Source organism: Mobula hypostoma, chromosome 5 (genome assembly GCF_963921235.1).
Source record: "Mobula hypostoma chromosome 5, sMobHyp1.1, whole genome shotgun sequence".
NCBI classification, from domain to species: domain Eukaryota; kingdom Metazoa; phylum Chordata; class Chondrichthyes; order Myliobatiformes; family Myliobatidae; genus Mobula; species Mobula hypostoma.
In genome coordinates, this window is record NC_086101.1 from 8,451,551 (window position 1) to 8,468,349 (window position 16,799).

At 46.7% G+C, this 16,799-nt stretch overlaps 1 protein-coding gene across 1 annotated transcript in view; it reads left to right on the forward strand.

Moving 5' to 3' along the window:
* Window positions 1–11,393, forward strand: part of LOC134346552 (lymphotoxin-beta-like) — a 23,123-nt gene extending 11,730 nt beyond the window's left edge. Inside the window, exons 3-4 of the mRNA XM_063047971.1 lie at window positions 4,343–4,411; window positions 8,557–11,393. Of these exons, the coding sequence (XP_062904041.1) occupies window positions 4,343–4,411; window positions 8,557–8,981 (494 nt within the window). The 3' untranslated portion in view covers window positions 8,982–11,393. The remainder of the gene's footprint in view (window positions 1–4,342; window positions 4,412–8,556) is intronic.
* The last annotated feature ends 5,406 nt before the right edge of the window (window positions 11,394–16,799 follow it).

Below are 16,799 nucleotides of genomic sequence, written 5' to 3' on the forward strand. Positions count from 1 at the left end.
CAGCGTGCACTGCGCTTCACACAAGGACAACCAGTCTGAGAATAGTAACTAAAAGGAAGGGAGGCGGGAGAGAGAGAGAGAGACAGATTGGAAGTGATAATGACGGCAGAGGGGAAAGAGAGAGAAAGAACACTGAATCACCAAATCATTCCTCTTCTCACCTTCCCTCCTATCTCTGTCTATATCTGATATTTATATCACATTTCTCTGTCCCACTTTGTGTCTCACTTTATCTCTGTCTTTGTCTATGTATCTGTCTGTCTATCTTCTCTCTCTGAGAACATGGAACAGAACAGCACCCTATGGGCCCTTTAGCTCGTGATGTTGTGCCTACTCCCCTACTCCGCAATTAGTCTAACCCTACACAACCTAGACTCCTCCATTCTTCTTACATCCATGAGCTTATCTGCGAGTCTGTTAAATGTCCCTAACATATCTGTTTCTACCACCACACCCAGCACTGTGTTCCACCCACTCACCACTCTCCATACAAAACTTAGAACATAGAACATAGTACAGCACAGTACAGGCCCTTTGGCCCACAATGTTGTGCCGACCCTCAAACCCTGCCTCCCATATAAGCCCCCACCTTAAATTCCTCCATATACCTGTCTAGTAGTCTCTTAAACTTCACCAGTGTATCTGCCTCCACCACTGACTCAGGCAGTGCATTCCACGCACCAACCATTCTCTGAGTAAAAAACCTTCCTCTAATATCCCCCTTGAACTTCCCACCCCTTACCTTAAAGCCATGTCCTCTTGTATTGAGCAGTGGTGCCTGGGGCAGAGGCGCTGGCTATCCACTCTATCTATTCCTCTTATTATCTTGTACACCTCTATCATGTCTCCTCTCATCCTCCTTCTCTCCAAAGAGTAAAGCCCTAGCTCCCTTAATCTCTAATCATAATGCATACTTTCTAAACCAGGCAGCATCCTGGTAAATCTCCTCTCTACCCTTTCCAATGCTTCCACATCCTTCCTATAGTGAGGCGACCAGAACTGAACACAGTACTCCAAGTGTGGCCTAACCAGAGATTTATAGAGCTGCATCATTTCATCGCGACTCTGAAACTCTATCCCTCGACTTATGAAAGAACTTACCAAAGCTTTCCTCCATTCATCTTAAATGGTTCTCATACATACATTTGTATTTCTCCCGTCGCTACAGCTGTTACAAATGTATAAATCTCTCTGCCCTTCTCCATTATCTCTTTCTCCCTCACTGTTTGCTCCTTCCGCCTCCTTCTCTCTTACCCTTTCAGTGGCTCCCCATGTCTTCTTGTGAAACTGCGGGCACAAGAGGTGCAGGAATCTGGAGCCACAGCCGATCCGCTGTAGCGATTCTGTGGGTTGAACAGCATCTACTTGAAACTTGTTGGTCTTCCTGTACAGCCAGAGGTCCGTGGACGAACGCTACGGACTGGCACATTGCAAGATGCAGGAGTATGTCCTGAGGGGCACAGTGAAGCCACGCAAAGGCTTTGTTGTGGAAGGACCACAGTATAGGGTACTTCTGTTGGAGAGGGAGGGTCAGGTTGGCGGAGGAAGCCCCTCAGTTATTGTGGTAATGAACCACCCCAGTGGTTGCATGCATGACAATGGTCCTGTCATTGACCAAGTCAAAGGTGGTGACAAGAGCCTTTCAAAGTCAGCCAGACCAAGGAACTGATTATTCACTTCAGGAGCAGGAAATCAGAAGTCCATGGGCCAGTCCTCTTTGGGGGTGGGGGTGGTTAGCAGCTTTAAATTTCTCACTGTTAACATTTCAGAGGGCCTGTCCCACGCCCAGCACATACAGTAAGTGTAATTACGAAGAAAACACAGGAACGCCTGTACTTCCTGACAAATTTGTGAAGATTCAGCATGACATCTAAAACTTTGACAAACTTCGTTAAATGTGTGGAGAAAAGTACATTGACTGGTTGCATCATAGCCTGGTATGGCCCTATACAGAAAATCCTACAAAACATAATGGATACGGCCAGTCCTTCACATGTAAAGATCTCCCCAACACTGAACTGTTTCCACAGAACTGGGCTCATTTTCAAAGACTCTTCATCTCATGTTCATATTTATTGCTTATTTACTTACGTCTGTATTATTTCATTTTTTATTTTGTATTTGCTCAGTTTGTTGTCTTTTGCATATTAGTTGTTTGTCTGCTCTGATGGGGGTGCTGTCTACTGAGTCTGCTCACAAGAAAATGAATCTCAGGGTTGTATATGTGTAATTTGATATTATAAATTTACCCTGAACTTTGAACTTTGAATTGGATTTTAAATGCAATAGAATAATAGAATACTAATTGTCTACAAATGTAAGAATGAAAGGAATAAGGAACAATCAGCATTTCAAGTCAAAACTATGTCAGGGCTGAGGGTGAGGGTGGTGAGGAAGGAGTCTGAGGTAATTGCTGGATATCTTCCACCCCTCATCATTCAAGTATCACTCCCCTCTTCCTCTGTACAGTGGACACCTCTCCTCTCCACTCTCAGTCCTGACATGGGGTCTCGACCCAAAATGTCGACAGTCCCTTTCCCCTCACTGATGCTGCTCGACACCCTGAGTTCCTCCTGTAGATTTTCTGTTGCTCCGTATGTGTAACAGGGTGAACTCACACCTTCTCTGAGAGGGAACGTTCTGCCTTGCATCGGTCCAAAGCAAATAATTCCTTAGGTACTGACAGTGGCCAGCTCTGTTTCCCGTGACAATCGTCCAACCCTGACCAGACGCTCCACTTGTCCGTCCCTTGTTTGTTTTATTCTCTAATAAAATACTAAACTATTTACAGTTTCAAAGTTCAAAGTAAATTTATAATCAAAGTACATACATTGCACCACATAAAACGGTGAGATTCATTTTCTTGCGGGCATTCACAATGAATACAAAGAAACACGATACAATCAGTGGAAAACTGCACACAGCGAAGATGGACAAACAGCTAGTCTGCAAAAGATAGCAACAGGTGCAAATACAAAATAATAATAAATAAACGATAAATAAATATCTATTTATTGTTTGTTTATTTATTTATTATTAGTTTGGGTTTTTAACCTCTTTTATCGTATTTATTTATTTATTGAGACACAGCATAGAATATGCCCTTCGGCCCTTCGAGCCACACCACCCAGGTGAATCACGGTACAATTTACAATTTACAATGACCATTTAACCTACTAACCGATACATCTCTGGACTCTGGGAGAAACCCATACCCAGAGTAAAACCACACTGTCACAGGGAGAAGATACAAACTTTGTACAGAATGCGGCAGGAATTGAACCCGGGTCGCTGGTACTGTAAAGCGTTGTGCTAACCTCTACGCCACCGTGCTGCCCTTGAATACTTAAATATCAAGAACATGAGTTTGTAGAGGCATTGAAAGTGAGTCCGTAGGTTTTGGGAACAGTTCTGTGTCTACTACTTTTATAGGCTTTTCCATTCAAGGGTGTTGGTGTTCCCATACCAGGCCATGATGCAACCATGATTAAAATACAATTAGATTAGATTATGAGGACACAGTCCTCTTTTATTGTCATTTAGTAATGCATGCATTAAGAAATGATACAATGTTCCTCCAGTGTGATATCACGGAAACACAAAACAAACCAAGACTAAAAAAAACTGACGAAAACCACATAGTTATAACATATAGTTTCAACAGTGCAAGCAATACAGCAATTTGATAAAGAACAGACCATTGGCACAGTAAAAAAAAAGTCTCAAAGTCTCTCGAAAGTCCCGTCATCTCACGCAGACGGTGGAAGGAAGAACACTTTCCCTGCCATGAGCTTCCAGCGCCGCAAACTTGCCGATGCAGCACCCTGGAAGCACCCGACCACAATCCAACTTTCAGTACGTCCGAAAACTTCAAGCCTCCTACCAGCCCTCCGACACCGAGCACCAAGCACCATCTCTGCCAAGCACTTCGACCCCAGCCCCGGCCGCCAGCAACAGGCAAAGCCGAGGATTTGGGGCCTTCCCTCCAGAGATTCTCAATCGCACAGTAGCAGCAGCAGCAAACCGGGCATTTCAGAAGTTTCTCCAGATGTTCCCCCGTGCTTCTCACGTCCATCTCCATCAAATCAGGATTGTGCGCGGCCCCTATTTAACAAATACGATATCATTTCACTGGAGAGGCTGTACGCGCTGCGTCACGCCACCATCTTCTCCTCCCTTCTTTGTAAATTATTACTATCTACAACTACATTCAATCCCCTGAGGGGCCCACTGTTCTTGGAAGACCTCTTTGCCCATAGAGACCACCTGCTCTTCCTCAATGACAGCTGGGCACAGACTAACACAGTTCATCCCTCATTCAAAGGTTTCCCTTCTCTTGCAGGGAGAGTCAGCACTGAAGGGAAGGTACCGAGTATCATCGACACCGGCAAGCCAGCTGCACATCTTATTGGTAAGTATGGGTGGAGAGTGGAGGCAGAGGTCTATCTCCTTCTGGGTTTCAGGGGGCAGGAGACATGTCATGGCAGAGGCCATGCCTCAAGGAGGAGGAGCTGTGTCCCAATCTCCCCACCCGCCCCCCAACTCTGCTGAAACTAGGAGAAAATGCAGGGACAGTCGGCTGGGCTGGCAAGGACTCGATCCCTTCTGCCCTTGCACTTGGATAGTACCCCTTCACTGCCTAATGCCACCGCCCCCCCGCCACTGAGCCCAAAGTCAGTGGGACATGGTCCACAAACTTGTTCCTCTTCTTGAAGCAGTGGCAACCAAGTTGTGCACAGCAAGAAGTGGGTTAGGGCAAATTGTCACTAGGCGGATTAAATTGATTTATTATTGTCAACAGTACTGACAGATAGTGAGAAAATTTTGCATGCAAACACTTCAGATCATTGTATCACCACAATGCTTTGAGGTAGTACAAAGCAAACAGTAAATTGTTGCAGAGAAAGGTGTTACATTTTCAGAGAAAGTGCAGTGCAGGCAGATTATGAGTTTGTAAGGCCGTAATGGGATGAATTGTGAGGTTGAGAGTATGCTGACAGGGAGTGGTAGGCACTGGCAGAGACTTGGTGAGAGCCAACAGAGAGATAGCAAGGGTTGACAGGAATTGAATGAAGGCCAACAAGAACTTGGTGAGGACCAATGAAAAGTTGATGAGGGCCAATGGGACATCAGAAGCTCCACGAAGAGTTTGGGTGATGATCAACAGGAAGTTGGTGAGGAGTAATGGGAAATTGGAGGCAGCCAACAGGAAGTGGAGTGGGCCAAATGCAGTTTGCGGAGGATCAGTAAGAAATCACCGAGGACCATTGGGAAGGTGAGGGCCAACAGGAAATTTAGCAAGGGCCAATGGAATATCTGAAGGGCCAACAAGTGTTTGGTGGGTATCAATAGGAAGTTGGTGAGGGCCGATGGGAAGGTGAAGATGGGAAGGGCCAACAGGAAGTGATTGAGGGCCAATGGGAAGTTCACGAAGTTCAATGGGAGGTGAGGAGCAGTAGGAAGTTATTGAGCATCAAAGGAGATTATTGTAGATTGAAAGGATGTAGGTAAGTGCATGAAGGTATACAGGGAGAAGGTAGGAGATTGGAGCTGAGAAGAAAATTGAATCAGCCATGATGAAACGGCAGATCAGCCATGATGAAATGATGGAGCAGACTTGATGGGCCAAATAACTTAATTCTGCTCCTATATCTCATGGTCATCAGGGTGACCAGGGATGGGAGCTCAACGTTCAGGGATATTCAATATTCAGGAGGGATAGACATGAAGGAAGGGGAGGTGGGGTGGCGTTGCTGGTTAAAAAAGAGATTAACGCAATAGAAAGGAAGGACATAAGCCGGGAAGATGTGGAATCGATATGGGTAGAGCTGCGTAACACTAAGGGGCAGAAGACGCTGGTGGGAGTTGTGTACAGGCCACCTAACAGTAGTAGTGAGGTCGGAGATGGTATTAAACAGGAAATTAGAAATGTGTGCAATAAAGGAACAGCAGTTATAATGGGTGACTTCAATCTACATGTAGACTGGGTGAACCAAATTGGTAAAGGTGCTGAGGAAGAGGATTTCTTGGAATGTATGCGGGATGGTTTTTTGAACCAACATGTCGAGGAACCGACTAGAGAGCAGGCTATTCTGGACTGGGTTTTGAGCAATGAGGAAGGGTTAATTAGCGATCTTGTCGTGAGAGGCCCCTTGGGTAAGAGTGACCATAATATGGTGGAATTCTTCATTAACATGGAGAGTGACGTAGTTAATTCAGAAACAAAGGTTCTGAACTTAAAGAGGGGTAACTTTGAAGGTATGAGACGTGAATTAGCTAAGATAGACTGGCAAATGACACTTCAAGGATTGACGGTGGATATGCAATGGCAGGCATTTAAAGGTTGCATGGATGAACTACAACAATTGTTCATCCCAGTTTGGCAAAAGAATAAATCAAGGAAGGTAGTGCACCCGTGGCTGACAAGAGAAATTAGGGATAGTATCAATTCCAAAGAAGTAGCATACAAATTAGCCAGAGAAAGTGGCTCACCTGAGGACTGGGAGAAATTCAGAGTTCAGCAGAGGAAGACAAAGGGCTTAATTAGGAAGGGGAAAAAAGATTATGAGAGAAAACTGGCAGAGAACATAAAAACGGACTGTAAAAGCTTTTATAGATATGTAAAAAGGAAAAGACTGATAAAGACAAATGTAGGTCCCCTGCAAACAGAAACAGGTGAATTGATTATGGGGAGCAAGGACATGGCAGACCAATTGAATAATTACTTTGGTTCTGTCTTCACTAAGGAGGACATAAATAATCTTCCAGAAATAGTAAGGGACAGAGGGTCCAGTGAGATGGAGGAACTGAGCGAAATACATGTTAGTAGGGAAGTGGTGTTAGGTAAATTGAAGGGATTGAAGGCAGATAAATCCCCAGGGCCAGATGGTCTGCATCCCAGAGTGCTTAAGGAAGTGGCCCAAGAAATAGTGGATGCATTAGTGATAATTTTTCAAAACTCGTTAGATTCTGGACTAGTTCCTGAGGATTGGAGGGTGGCTAATGTAACCCCACTTTTTAAAAAAGGAGGGAGAGAGAAACCGGGGAATTATAGGCCGGTTAGCCTAACGTCGGTGGTGGGGAAACTGCTGGAGTCAGTTATCAAGGATGTGATAACAGCACATTTGGAAAGCGGTGAAATGATCGGACAAAGTCAGCATGGATTTGTGAAAGGAAAATCATGTCTGACGAATCTCATAGAATTTTTTGAGGATGTAACTAGTAGAGTGGATAGGGGAGAACCAGTGGATGTGGTATATTTGGATTTTCAAAAGGCTTTTGACAAGGTCCCACACAGGAGATTAGTGTGCAAACTTAAAGCACATGGTATTGGGGGTAAGGTATTGGTGTGGGTGGAGAATTGGTTAGCAGACAGGAAGCAAAGAGTGGGAATAAACGGGACCTTTTCAGAATGGCAGGCGGTGACTAGTGGGGTACCGCAAGGCTCAGTGCTGGGACCCCAGTTGTTTACAATATATATTAATGACTTGGATGAGGGAATTAAATGCAGCATCTCCAAGTTTGCGGATGACACAAAGCTGGGTGGCAGTGTTAGCAGTGAGGAGGATGCTAAGAGGATGCAGGGTGACTTGGATAGGTTGGGTGAGTGGGCAAACTCATGGCAGATGCAATTTAATGTGGATAAATGTGAAGTTATCCACTTTGGTGGCAAAAATAGGAAAACAGATTATTATCTGAATGGTGGCCGATTAGGAAAAGGGGAGGTGCAACGAGACCTGGGTGTCATTATACACCAGTCATTGAAAGTGGGCATGCAGGTACAGCAGGCGGTGAAAAAGGCGAACGGTATGCTGGCATTTATAGCGAGAGGATTCGAGTACAGGAGCAGGGAGGTACTACTGCAGTTGTACAAGGCCTTGGTGAGACCACACCTGGAGTATTGTGTGCAGTTTTGGTCCCCTAATCTGAGGAAAGACATCCTTGCCATAGTGGGAGTACAAAGAAGGTTCACCAGATTGATTCCTGGGATGGCAGGTCTTTCATATGAAGAAAGACTGGATGAACTGGGCTTGTACTCGTTGGAATTTAGAAGATTGAGGGGGGATCTGATTGAAACGTATAAGATCCTAAAGGGATTGGACAGGCTAGATGCGGGAAGATTGTTCCCGATGTTGGGGAGGTCTAGAATGAGGGGTCACAGTTTGAGGATAGAGGGGAAGCCTTTTAGGACCGAGGTTAGGAAAAACTTCTTCACACAGAGAGTGGTGAATCTGTGGAATTCTCTGCCACAGCAAACTGTTGAGGCCAGTTCATTAGTTATGTTTAAAAAGAAGTTAGATATGGCCCTTGTGGCTACAGGGGTCAGGAGGTATGGAGGGAAGGCTGGGTTCTGAGTTGGATGATCAGCCATGATCATAATAAATGGCGGTGCAGGCTCGAAGGGCCGAATGGCCTACTCCTGCACCTATTTTCTATGTTTCTATGTTTCTATGTCATATCAGACAGGAAGTGAGTGAGGGCCAGGTCCTTGATGTGATGGAGCACCAGGGCTCGCATCCCACTAAACCATGTCCCTTCCCTCTGTCTGATGTGCAGGGATATACCAGGACCTGGCAGAGGGTGAGGTGCACCGCACCCTGATGTGGGAGCCAGTGAGGGGGTTGGCCTTCACCAACAACCTGGTGAGGTACCAGGGCCACTCGCTGATCGTGCCCAAGCGGGGCCTCTACTACGTCTACTGTCAGGTGGGCTTCCGGGGCAGCGGGTGCCAGGAGAAGCCGCTCACCCTCTCCCACCAGGTGTACCGGCGACATGACTCCTATCCCCAGCCCCTTCTGCTGCTCACTGGGACCGAGACGGTGTGTGGAAGAAGCCAGGGTCGAGGCATCTGGTACACAACTCTCAGCCATGGCGCAATGGTGGAGCTGGAGCAAGACCACCACCTCTACGTTAACGTCAGTAACCCCACCTTGGTCGACTACCTGGATGGCAAGACCTTCTTTGGAGTCATCAAGATCTGATCAAGGGGTGCGGGGAAGGGTTAGGGCAGCTTACGTTTCCCCATCTTCGCTCTCTGTTTTGCCTTTTGTTTTTAAGATCTACATATATCCTATCTGATTTTTCAACTATTTGCAATAGTCTGGCAAGATACAGAAGCCTGGTTATGTCAGAAGAGGGCAGGAGAGGGGTTTAGTTGAGAAAGGTCTCAGCCCAAAATGTCAACTGTTTATTCCCCTCCATAGAAGCTGCCCGACCCGCTGAGTTCCTGCAGCGTTTTGTGCGTGTTGCTTAAGATTTCCAGCATCTGTAGAATCTCTTGTGTTTATTAATTAGTCAAGTCCAGGCTACTGGAGAATAGCAGTAGAAGCGGTCAAAGGGCAAAGGTGAAGCAAGAAGGATTCACGAGTGCCTGGGTCACAAGTGTCGAAGGTCTGAGCAAGTCCGCAATTCAAAAGCCTGAAGGTCAAGCACATGATAAACATGATTAACATGTCCTGGGGTCAAGTAATACCACACTTCTGGTGCCCACGGAGCATGCCCACAATTCACTAACCCTAACCATATGCCATTGTAAAGTTTGAGGAAACCAGAGCACCCAGACAAAAGCCATGTGGTCACAGGGAGAATGTGCAAACTCCGTGCAAATGGAGGTGGAACTTGAACTCTGACTACCGGTGCAACCAGTACAGCACTGTTCCATCCTATCTGATGGACCTTGAAGTGACTATCTGCAGGGTGTAAAAGTATAATGGTATCATTGCCAAGTGAATGAGGTGGTCACTGGTAATTGGTTTACATTACTGCTTATTGTTATTTGTTCATGATGGAAGCCCTGTAGTCATCTGGGGTGGAGAACTCCAAAGGTTGAGTAAAGACTGACCTTCATCTCTGTCCAGAACAACCAACTGCTTACTTTGAGACTGTGGCCCCTAATTCCAGAGAATCAATCGGGGAGCTGGCAAACCTTCCAAAATTAGATTAGATTGATCTAACCGGACAGGTTAAATTCACAAATTGCCACACCGTCCATCAATCCCCTGATTTAATCCTAGCCTACTCATGGGACAGTATACAATTCTGGTAGGTTTTGGAATCTGGGAGGAAACTGGAGCACACGGAGGGAACCCACGCGGTCACGAGGAGAACGTACAAACCCCTTACAGGTAGCGGCGGGATTTGAACCCTTGCCATCTGTGCTGAGCTCTACACTACCATGCTGTCCCCTGTATCAAAGTGCAGTGAAAAAAAGGTTGTTTTGTATGTCATTTCCTTTCATTGTATCAGTGCATTGAGGTTGTACAAGGGAAAAGTAGAAAGAAAATGCAGAATGAACCGGAATCACAAACTAGAGTCAAACAGGACACCAGCAAGTGTCCTGATGACGAATCTCGGTCATAAACGTCGTCATCTTTTCCATAGATGCCGCCTGGCCTGCTGAGTTCCTCCAGCATTTTTGTTGCAGAATAAAGTGATACAGTCACAAAAGGCACGGTAGCATAGCGGTTAGTGCATCGTTTTACAGTGCTAGCGATTGGGGGGGGGGTCAATGCCTGCCACTGACTGTAAGGAGTTCTCCCCGTGACTGTGTGGGTTTCTTCCGGGTGCTTCAGTTTCCTCCCACATTCCTAAAGACGTACAGGTTAGATTGTGGCCCTGCTATGTTGGCGCAGGAAGCGCGTCGACACTTGCGGGCTTCTCCCTAGCACATCCTCGGACTGTGAAACATTTGGTCTTTGTCGCAGTTTCAGTCTACATGTCACAAATATAGCTAATCTTTAATCTTTAGAGAAAATTCTGTTCAGACAATGAGGTGCGAGAGCCACGACGATGTGGATAGACAGTGCGGTCGAGCGTTCAATGACGACAAATTTTTGGCTTGCTGCCCTCCTTAAAGAGTGTTGAGTTGGAGGTCTCCAATTCGCTTATGCAGGCTGCATTATGTGAGGGAATCCCTCTGCAGGCCGCACCCGGGGATCAAGCTGGAATTCTGCCGTTGGTTAATTGAGAGCTGGAAAGGAACAGCAGCCGGAGAGATGACGGGCGGACGGGGCTACAGCGGGACTCGGACGACGAGTTACCGTGGGCATCAAGGGCACAGGCTGGAAGCTGTGGTTCCGCCTGTCGGTCAGTCAGGGGCAGCAGCCAATCACTCTGTCGTTGGCATAGCAACAGAAAGTCTGGAGTTCGAGGCTCCTAACGTTGGGAATGCATATTCCAATTGGCCCATTCGTCCCATCAGCGATGAGATAATCATCGAGACTTTGGTCAGGCCGCAGCTGGGGCACCCTGAGCAATTCTGTGACCCGTATTTAAGAAAAGATGCGCTGGCATTGGAGAGGGTCCAGAGGAAGTTAACGGGAATGATTCCAAGAATGAAAGGGTTAACGTATGATGAGCGTTTGATGGCTCTGGTCCTGTATTCGCCGGGGCTTAGAAAAATAGGGGTGGTGGTGGTGGTGGGGGGGGGGGGGAGATCTCATTGAAATCTATCGAATGTTAAAAGTCTAGTGGATGTGGAGAGGATGTTTCCCAGGTGAAGGAGTCTAGGACCAAAAGGCACAGCCTCAGAAAAGAGGGACGCCCATTTAGAGCAGAGATGAGGAAAAATTTATTCAGCTAGAGAGTGGTGAATCTGTGGAATCCGTTGCCACGGGCAGTTGTCCGAGCCACCGGAGGCTGACGCGATCGGGATTAGTAAAATGTTACGGGGTGAAGGCAAAAGAATGGGGTTGCGAGGGAAAATAAATCAGGTAGGATGGAATGGCGTAGCAGAGTCGATGGGCCGAAGGGCTCGATTCCACTTCTATAGATTATGATATTATGGACATTTATCGTATCGGGAGGTTATATTTCTTAGGATGCGTGTCAAGTTTTCGGACGGGGTAAAGCTCCGAGGCACTGCGGAGCGTCCGTTGTGGGAGGGCGGGGGCTGGTGGAGGAGCGGCATTGGTTTACCACCTCCCTCCAACATCGGAACCCGCTGACAGTGCGGAACGCAGCGGTGCGGTGGAAACCACCCGAGAGCCCTACTACTCAAACACCCCCACCGTCGGTCTCGGCAGGTTGCAGCCGAAAGCTGCAACGGCAAACAAACCAATTTTATTCCGCGCTGGAAACGACTTGAATACTTTGTGTGCGTTTAATCTTCACGGCTCCAGGCGAGCTGGTTTTGCCATTATGTGACATTTTCACAATGTTTGTAATGAATTCACAATAAAATAAAAACTGGAACGTTCCGGCAGTTATCGATCTGTGGCGATGATACGAAACTTTTCTTCACAAAGAGGAAATAACACGAAAACTTTCGGGCAGATCTCCCAAGGATCTGGTTGAACGGGAGTAAACAATGCTGAAAATCACTCCCCGTCCCTCTCGCCCCACCCCCCGCCCTCACCACACACACAGCCTTCTCTCTCTCTCTCCTTTCTGTTATTACCTTCCTCCTCTCTCTGTCGTTATCTCTCATTCTCTCATCCTTCTGTCTCTTACTCGTTTTCACTCTTCCCTCCCTTGCTATCTAAACACCCTCCTTTCTCTCCTCTGTGTTCCTCTCTCTCTACCTTAACCACCCTCTCTATCCGTCCTTCCCTCTCCCTTCTCTCCACTCTTTTTCTTCTTCCCATTTCTCTCTCGCTCTCTCTCCCTCAATCGCCCTCTCCGCTTCCCCTCCTCGTCACACTCCCCTCCTTCCCCCGCTGTTCCTCTCCCCTTCTCCCTCCATGTTCCTCTGGGTTGAGTCGAACACTCCAACACCAGTACCGAGCACTGGAAGAAGAGCATCCGTAAATTCGTTGCTGCTCCGATTGGTCACAAGGGGTTACAATCTGTAAGCCTCTTCTACATTACATCAAAGCCTCCACGTCTTTGCTGTAATGGGGCACCCAGAAACGAATGCAATACTTAACACAGAGCCCAGTAGAGTTGCATAAAATCTGCAGAAACACTGGCACAGGACACCGGGGTCAGATGGCCTGCTGTTCTATCTGGGATCCTGCCGTCCCTCTCCCAACCATTGTTCCATTCCAAACGGAGAGGATGCAGCGCTAGTGATATGACGGGACATTTCAGAAACCCCAGTCGCTGCTGCAAGCGAATCAGGTCTCTGTGCTGTATTTAGCATTTAGGAAGGCTGGGTCCCTCCTGCATCCCAAAAATGTGCTGGCTGGTAGGTTAACTGGCCTGTGTGTGTGAGTGTGTGTATGTATGTGTGTGTGGGGGGGGGGGTTGCGCGGTGGTTACAGAAATGTAGTGGAAATAAAGGCAATGGTATTCATTGTAGATCAGTGTAAAGGGATGTTCGATGGTTTACACACTCAATGATATCCATTGTAGATCAGTGTAAATGGGTGTTCCATGGTTCACACACTCAATTATATTTATTATAGATCAATGTAAATGGGTGTTCAATGGCTTACACACACCAATGGTATTCATTATAGATGAGTGTAAATGTGTGTTCAATGGGTTACACGCACTCAATGGTATTCATTGCAGATGAGTCTTTGGTGACATACCAGATCTCCTCAAAGTCCTAATGAAATATAGCCGCTGATATACCTGCATCGTGAATGCATCAATATGTTGGGCCCTGGATGTTCCTCTGAGATGCTGGTACCCAGAAACTTGATGATGCTCAACCTTTTTCGTGCTGACCCCTGAATGAGGACTGATGCGTGTTCTCCCGACTTGCCCTACCTGAAGATCACAGAGTCCGTGGAGAGGAGGCTGGTCTCGCTAATGGCTGAGCATGTCCATATCTCTCTCTAGTTGCTCTACCACTCCATACTGCATCCATAAGACCTAGACAGAGGAGCAGAATCCAGCCATTCTGTCATCAAATCTGCTCTGCCATTCCATCATGGCTCATTTATTATCCCTCTCAAACCCATTTTCCTGCCTTCCCCCACAACCTTTGAAGCCCTGACAAATCAAGAACCCATATAGGATGCTAAGTATCGTGAGTCAATAAAAGTTGGCGAAGGTTAATGGGGACATGCTGAATATCGCTCTATGTCCCTCTGATCAGTGATTGCTTATTGGTCAGACTACAATGACCCAGGAGTCCCTACTTCTTGTTAAGCCAATTAGCCCTACTGGGCACAGGCCATTGCTAGCAGCTTACCGGAGTCCTCTGTCCTGGGTTCTCTCCATCTTCCTGATGCATCCTTCCGATCCCAGGGATGAAGTCTTTGGGGGTTATGTTGGTGTTTCTGTAACTTAGTGCTTTTACAGGATGGTGTTGCTAATCCCATGACCAAACCTCCTCCTTGCACTACCAGGCTTGGGGTCCACCCAAGGCAGAGTTCATGAAACCTTGCTACAGTTTTCTGCTTAATCTCATTGTGCACTGAGAGCACTTTCCCCAGTCTCTCTTCACATTTCTCCATTGCCTTTATTTGTGTGTGTGTTTTTTTTCTTCTCTTTCCCTTTTCTGATTAACATCTCGGTCTCATTTCGTGAATCCCCAAGCTTCCCCAAACCCTCGGGTTTACTGGGAAACTTTTAGAAACATAGAAACATAGAAAATAGGTGCAGGAGTAGGCCATTCGGCCCTTCGAGCCTGCACCGCCATTTATTATGATCATGGCTGATCATCCAACTCAGAACCCAGCCTTCCCTCCATACCCCCTGACCCCTGTAGCCACAAGGGCCATATCTAACTTCCTTTTAAACATAGCTAATGAACTGGCCTCAACAGTTTGCTGTGGCAGAGAATTCCACAGATTCACCACTCTCTGTGTGAAGAAGTTTTTCCTAACCTCGGTCCTAAAAGGCTTCCCCTCTATCCTCAAACTGTGACCCCTCGTTCTAGACCTCCCCAACATCGGGAACAATCTTCCTGCATCTAGCCTGTCCAATCCCTTTAGGATCTTATACGTTTCAATCAGATCCCCCCTCAATCTTCTAAATTCCAACGAGTACAAGCCCAGTTCATCCAGTCTTTCTTCATATGAAAGACCTGCCATCCCAGGAATCAATCTGGTGAACCTTCTTTGTACTCCCTCTATGGCAAAGATGTCTTTCCTCAGATTAGGGGACCAAAACTGCACACAATACTCCAGGTGTGGTCTCACCAAGGCCTTGTACAACTGCAGTAGTACCTCCCTGCTCCTGTACTCGAATCCTCTCGCTATAAATGCCAGCATACCGTTCGCCTTTTTCACCGCCTGCTGTACCTGCATGCCCACTTTCAATGACTGGTGTATAATGACACCCAGGTCTCGTTGCACCTCCCCTTTTCCTAATCGGCCACCATTCAGATAATAATCTGTTTTCCTATTTTTGCCACCAAAGTGGATAACTTCACATTTATCCACATTAAATTGCATCTGCCATGAGTTTGCCCACTCACCCAACCTATCCAAGTCACCCTGCATCCTCTTAGCATCCTCCTCACTGCTAACACTGCCACCCAGCTTCGTGTCATCCGCAAACTTGGAGATGCTGCATTTAATTCCCTCATCCAAGTCATTAATATATATTGTAAACAACTGGGGTCCCAGCACTGAGCCTTGCGGTACCCCACTAGTCATCGCCTGCCATTCTGAAAAGGTCCCGTTTATTCCCACTCTTTGCTTCCTGTCTGCTAACCAATTCTCCACCCACACCAATACCTTACCCCCAATACCGTGTGCTTTAAGTTTGCACACTAATCTCCTATGTGGGACCTTGTCTAGCCTTTTTGCTTTGATGCGCTCCTGTGCTTAATTTCCCTCGAAGCCCAGAGGTGAAGTGCAGGTATGCAGGTGTGTGGGGAGTTTTCCACAACAGCTTTACCCAGTACCAGTACTCAGAATCAAATCAGGTTTATTATCACTGAAATTTATTATCACAAAATTTGTTGTTCTGTGGCAGCAGTACAGTGCAATATATGAAAAATTACTATAAGTTACAATAAAAAAACATAAATAATAACTAGAGCAAAAAGAGCAAAATAGTAAGGTAGTGTTCATGAATCCATGGATTGTTCAGCAATCTCACAGTGGATGGGGAGAAGCTGCTTCTAAGACATTGGGTTTATGTCGTCAGACTCCTGTACCTCCTCCCCGATGTAGTAATGGAAGAGGGCATGCCCTGGATGGTGAGGGCCTTAGTGATGGATGCTGCCTTTTTGAATCATTGCCCATTGGGTCCATGGTGGAGCTGGATGAGCTTACAACCCTCTGCAGCTTTTTCCAATCCTGTACGTTGGCGCCTCCACGCCAGACGGTGATGCAAGCAATAAGAATGCTCTCCACGACACAGCTGTAGAAATTTGCAAGTGCCTTTGGTGACATAGCAAATCTCCTCAAACTCCTAATGAAATATAGCCATTGGCATGAGGACTAGTGTGTCTTCTCCCAACTTCCCCTTCCTGCAGACCCCAATCAATTCTTTGTTCTTACTGATGTTGAGTGCAAGGTTTTTGTTGTGACACCACTCAACCAGCCGATCTAGCTCTCTCCTCTATGCTCCTGTACTTTATTCTGGCCTGAATTCACCAATACCGTGGGCACCACCATAATTACAGCTCGTAGTTCATTTCTAGCCCCGTTCTGTAAGGAGTCTGTACGTATTCCCCATGGAATGTGTGGGGTTTCTCCAGGTCCTCCAGTTTACTCCCACAGTCCAAAGACGTACCGAGTAGGTTCACTGGTCATTGTAAATTGTCCGATGGTGAGGTTAGTGTTAATCAGAGTTGTGGGGTTGCAGGGGCAGTGTGGCCCTCAGGGCAGAAGGGACTGCTCTGTGCTGTATCGCTAAATAAAAAATAAATTAAAATGCATTATAAAGTTGTTTCATAAACTTCCCAGCTCTTAATAAAGGGAACGTATCACATGTCTTTTCAGAACTTTGTC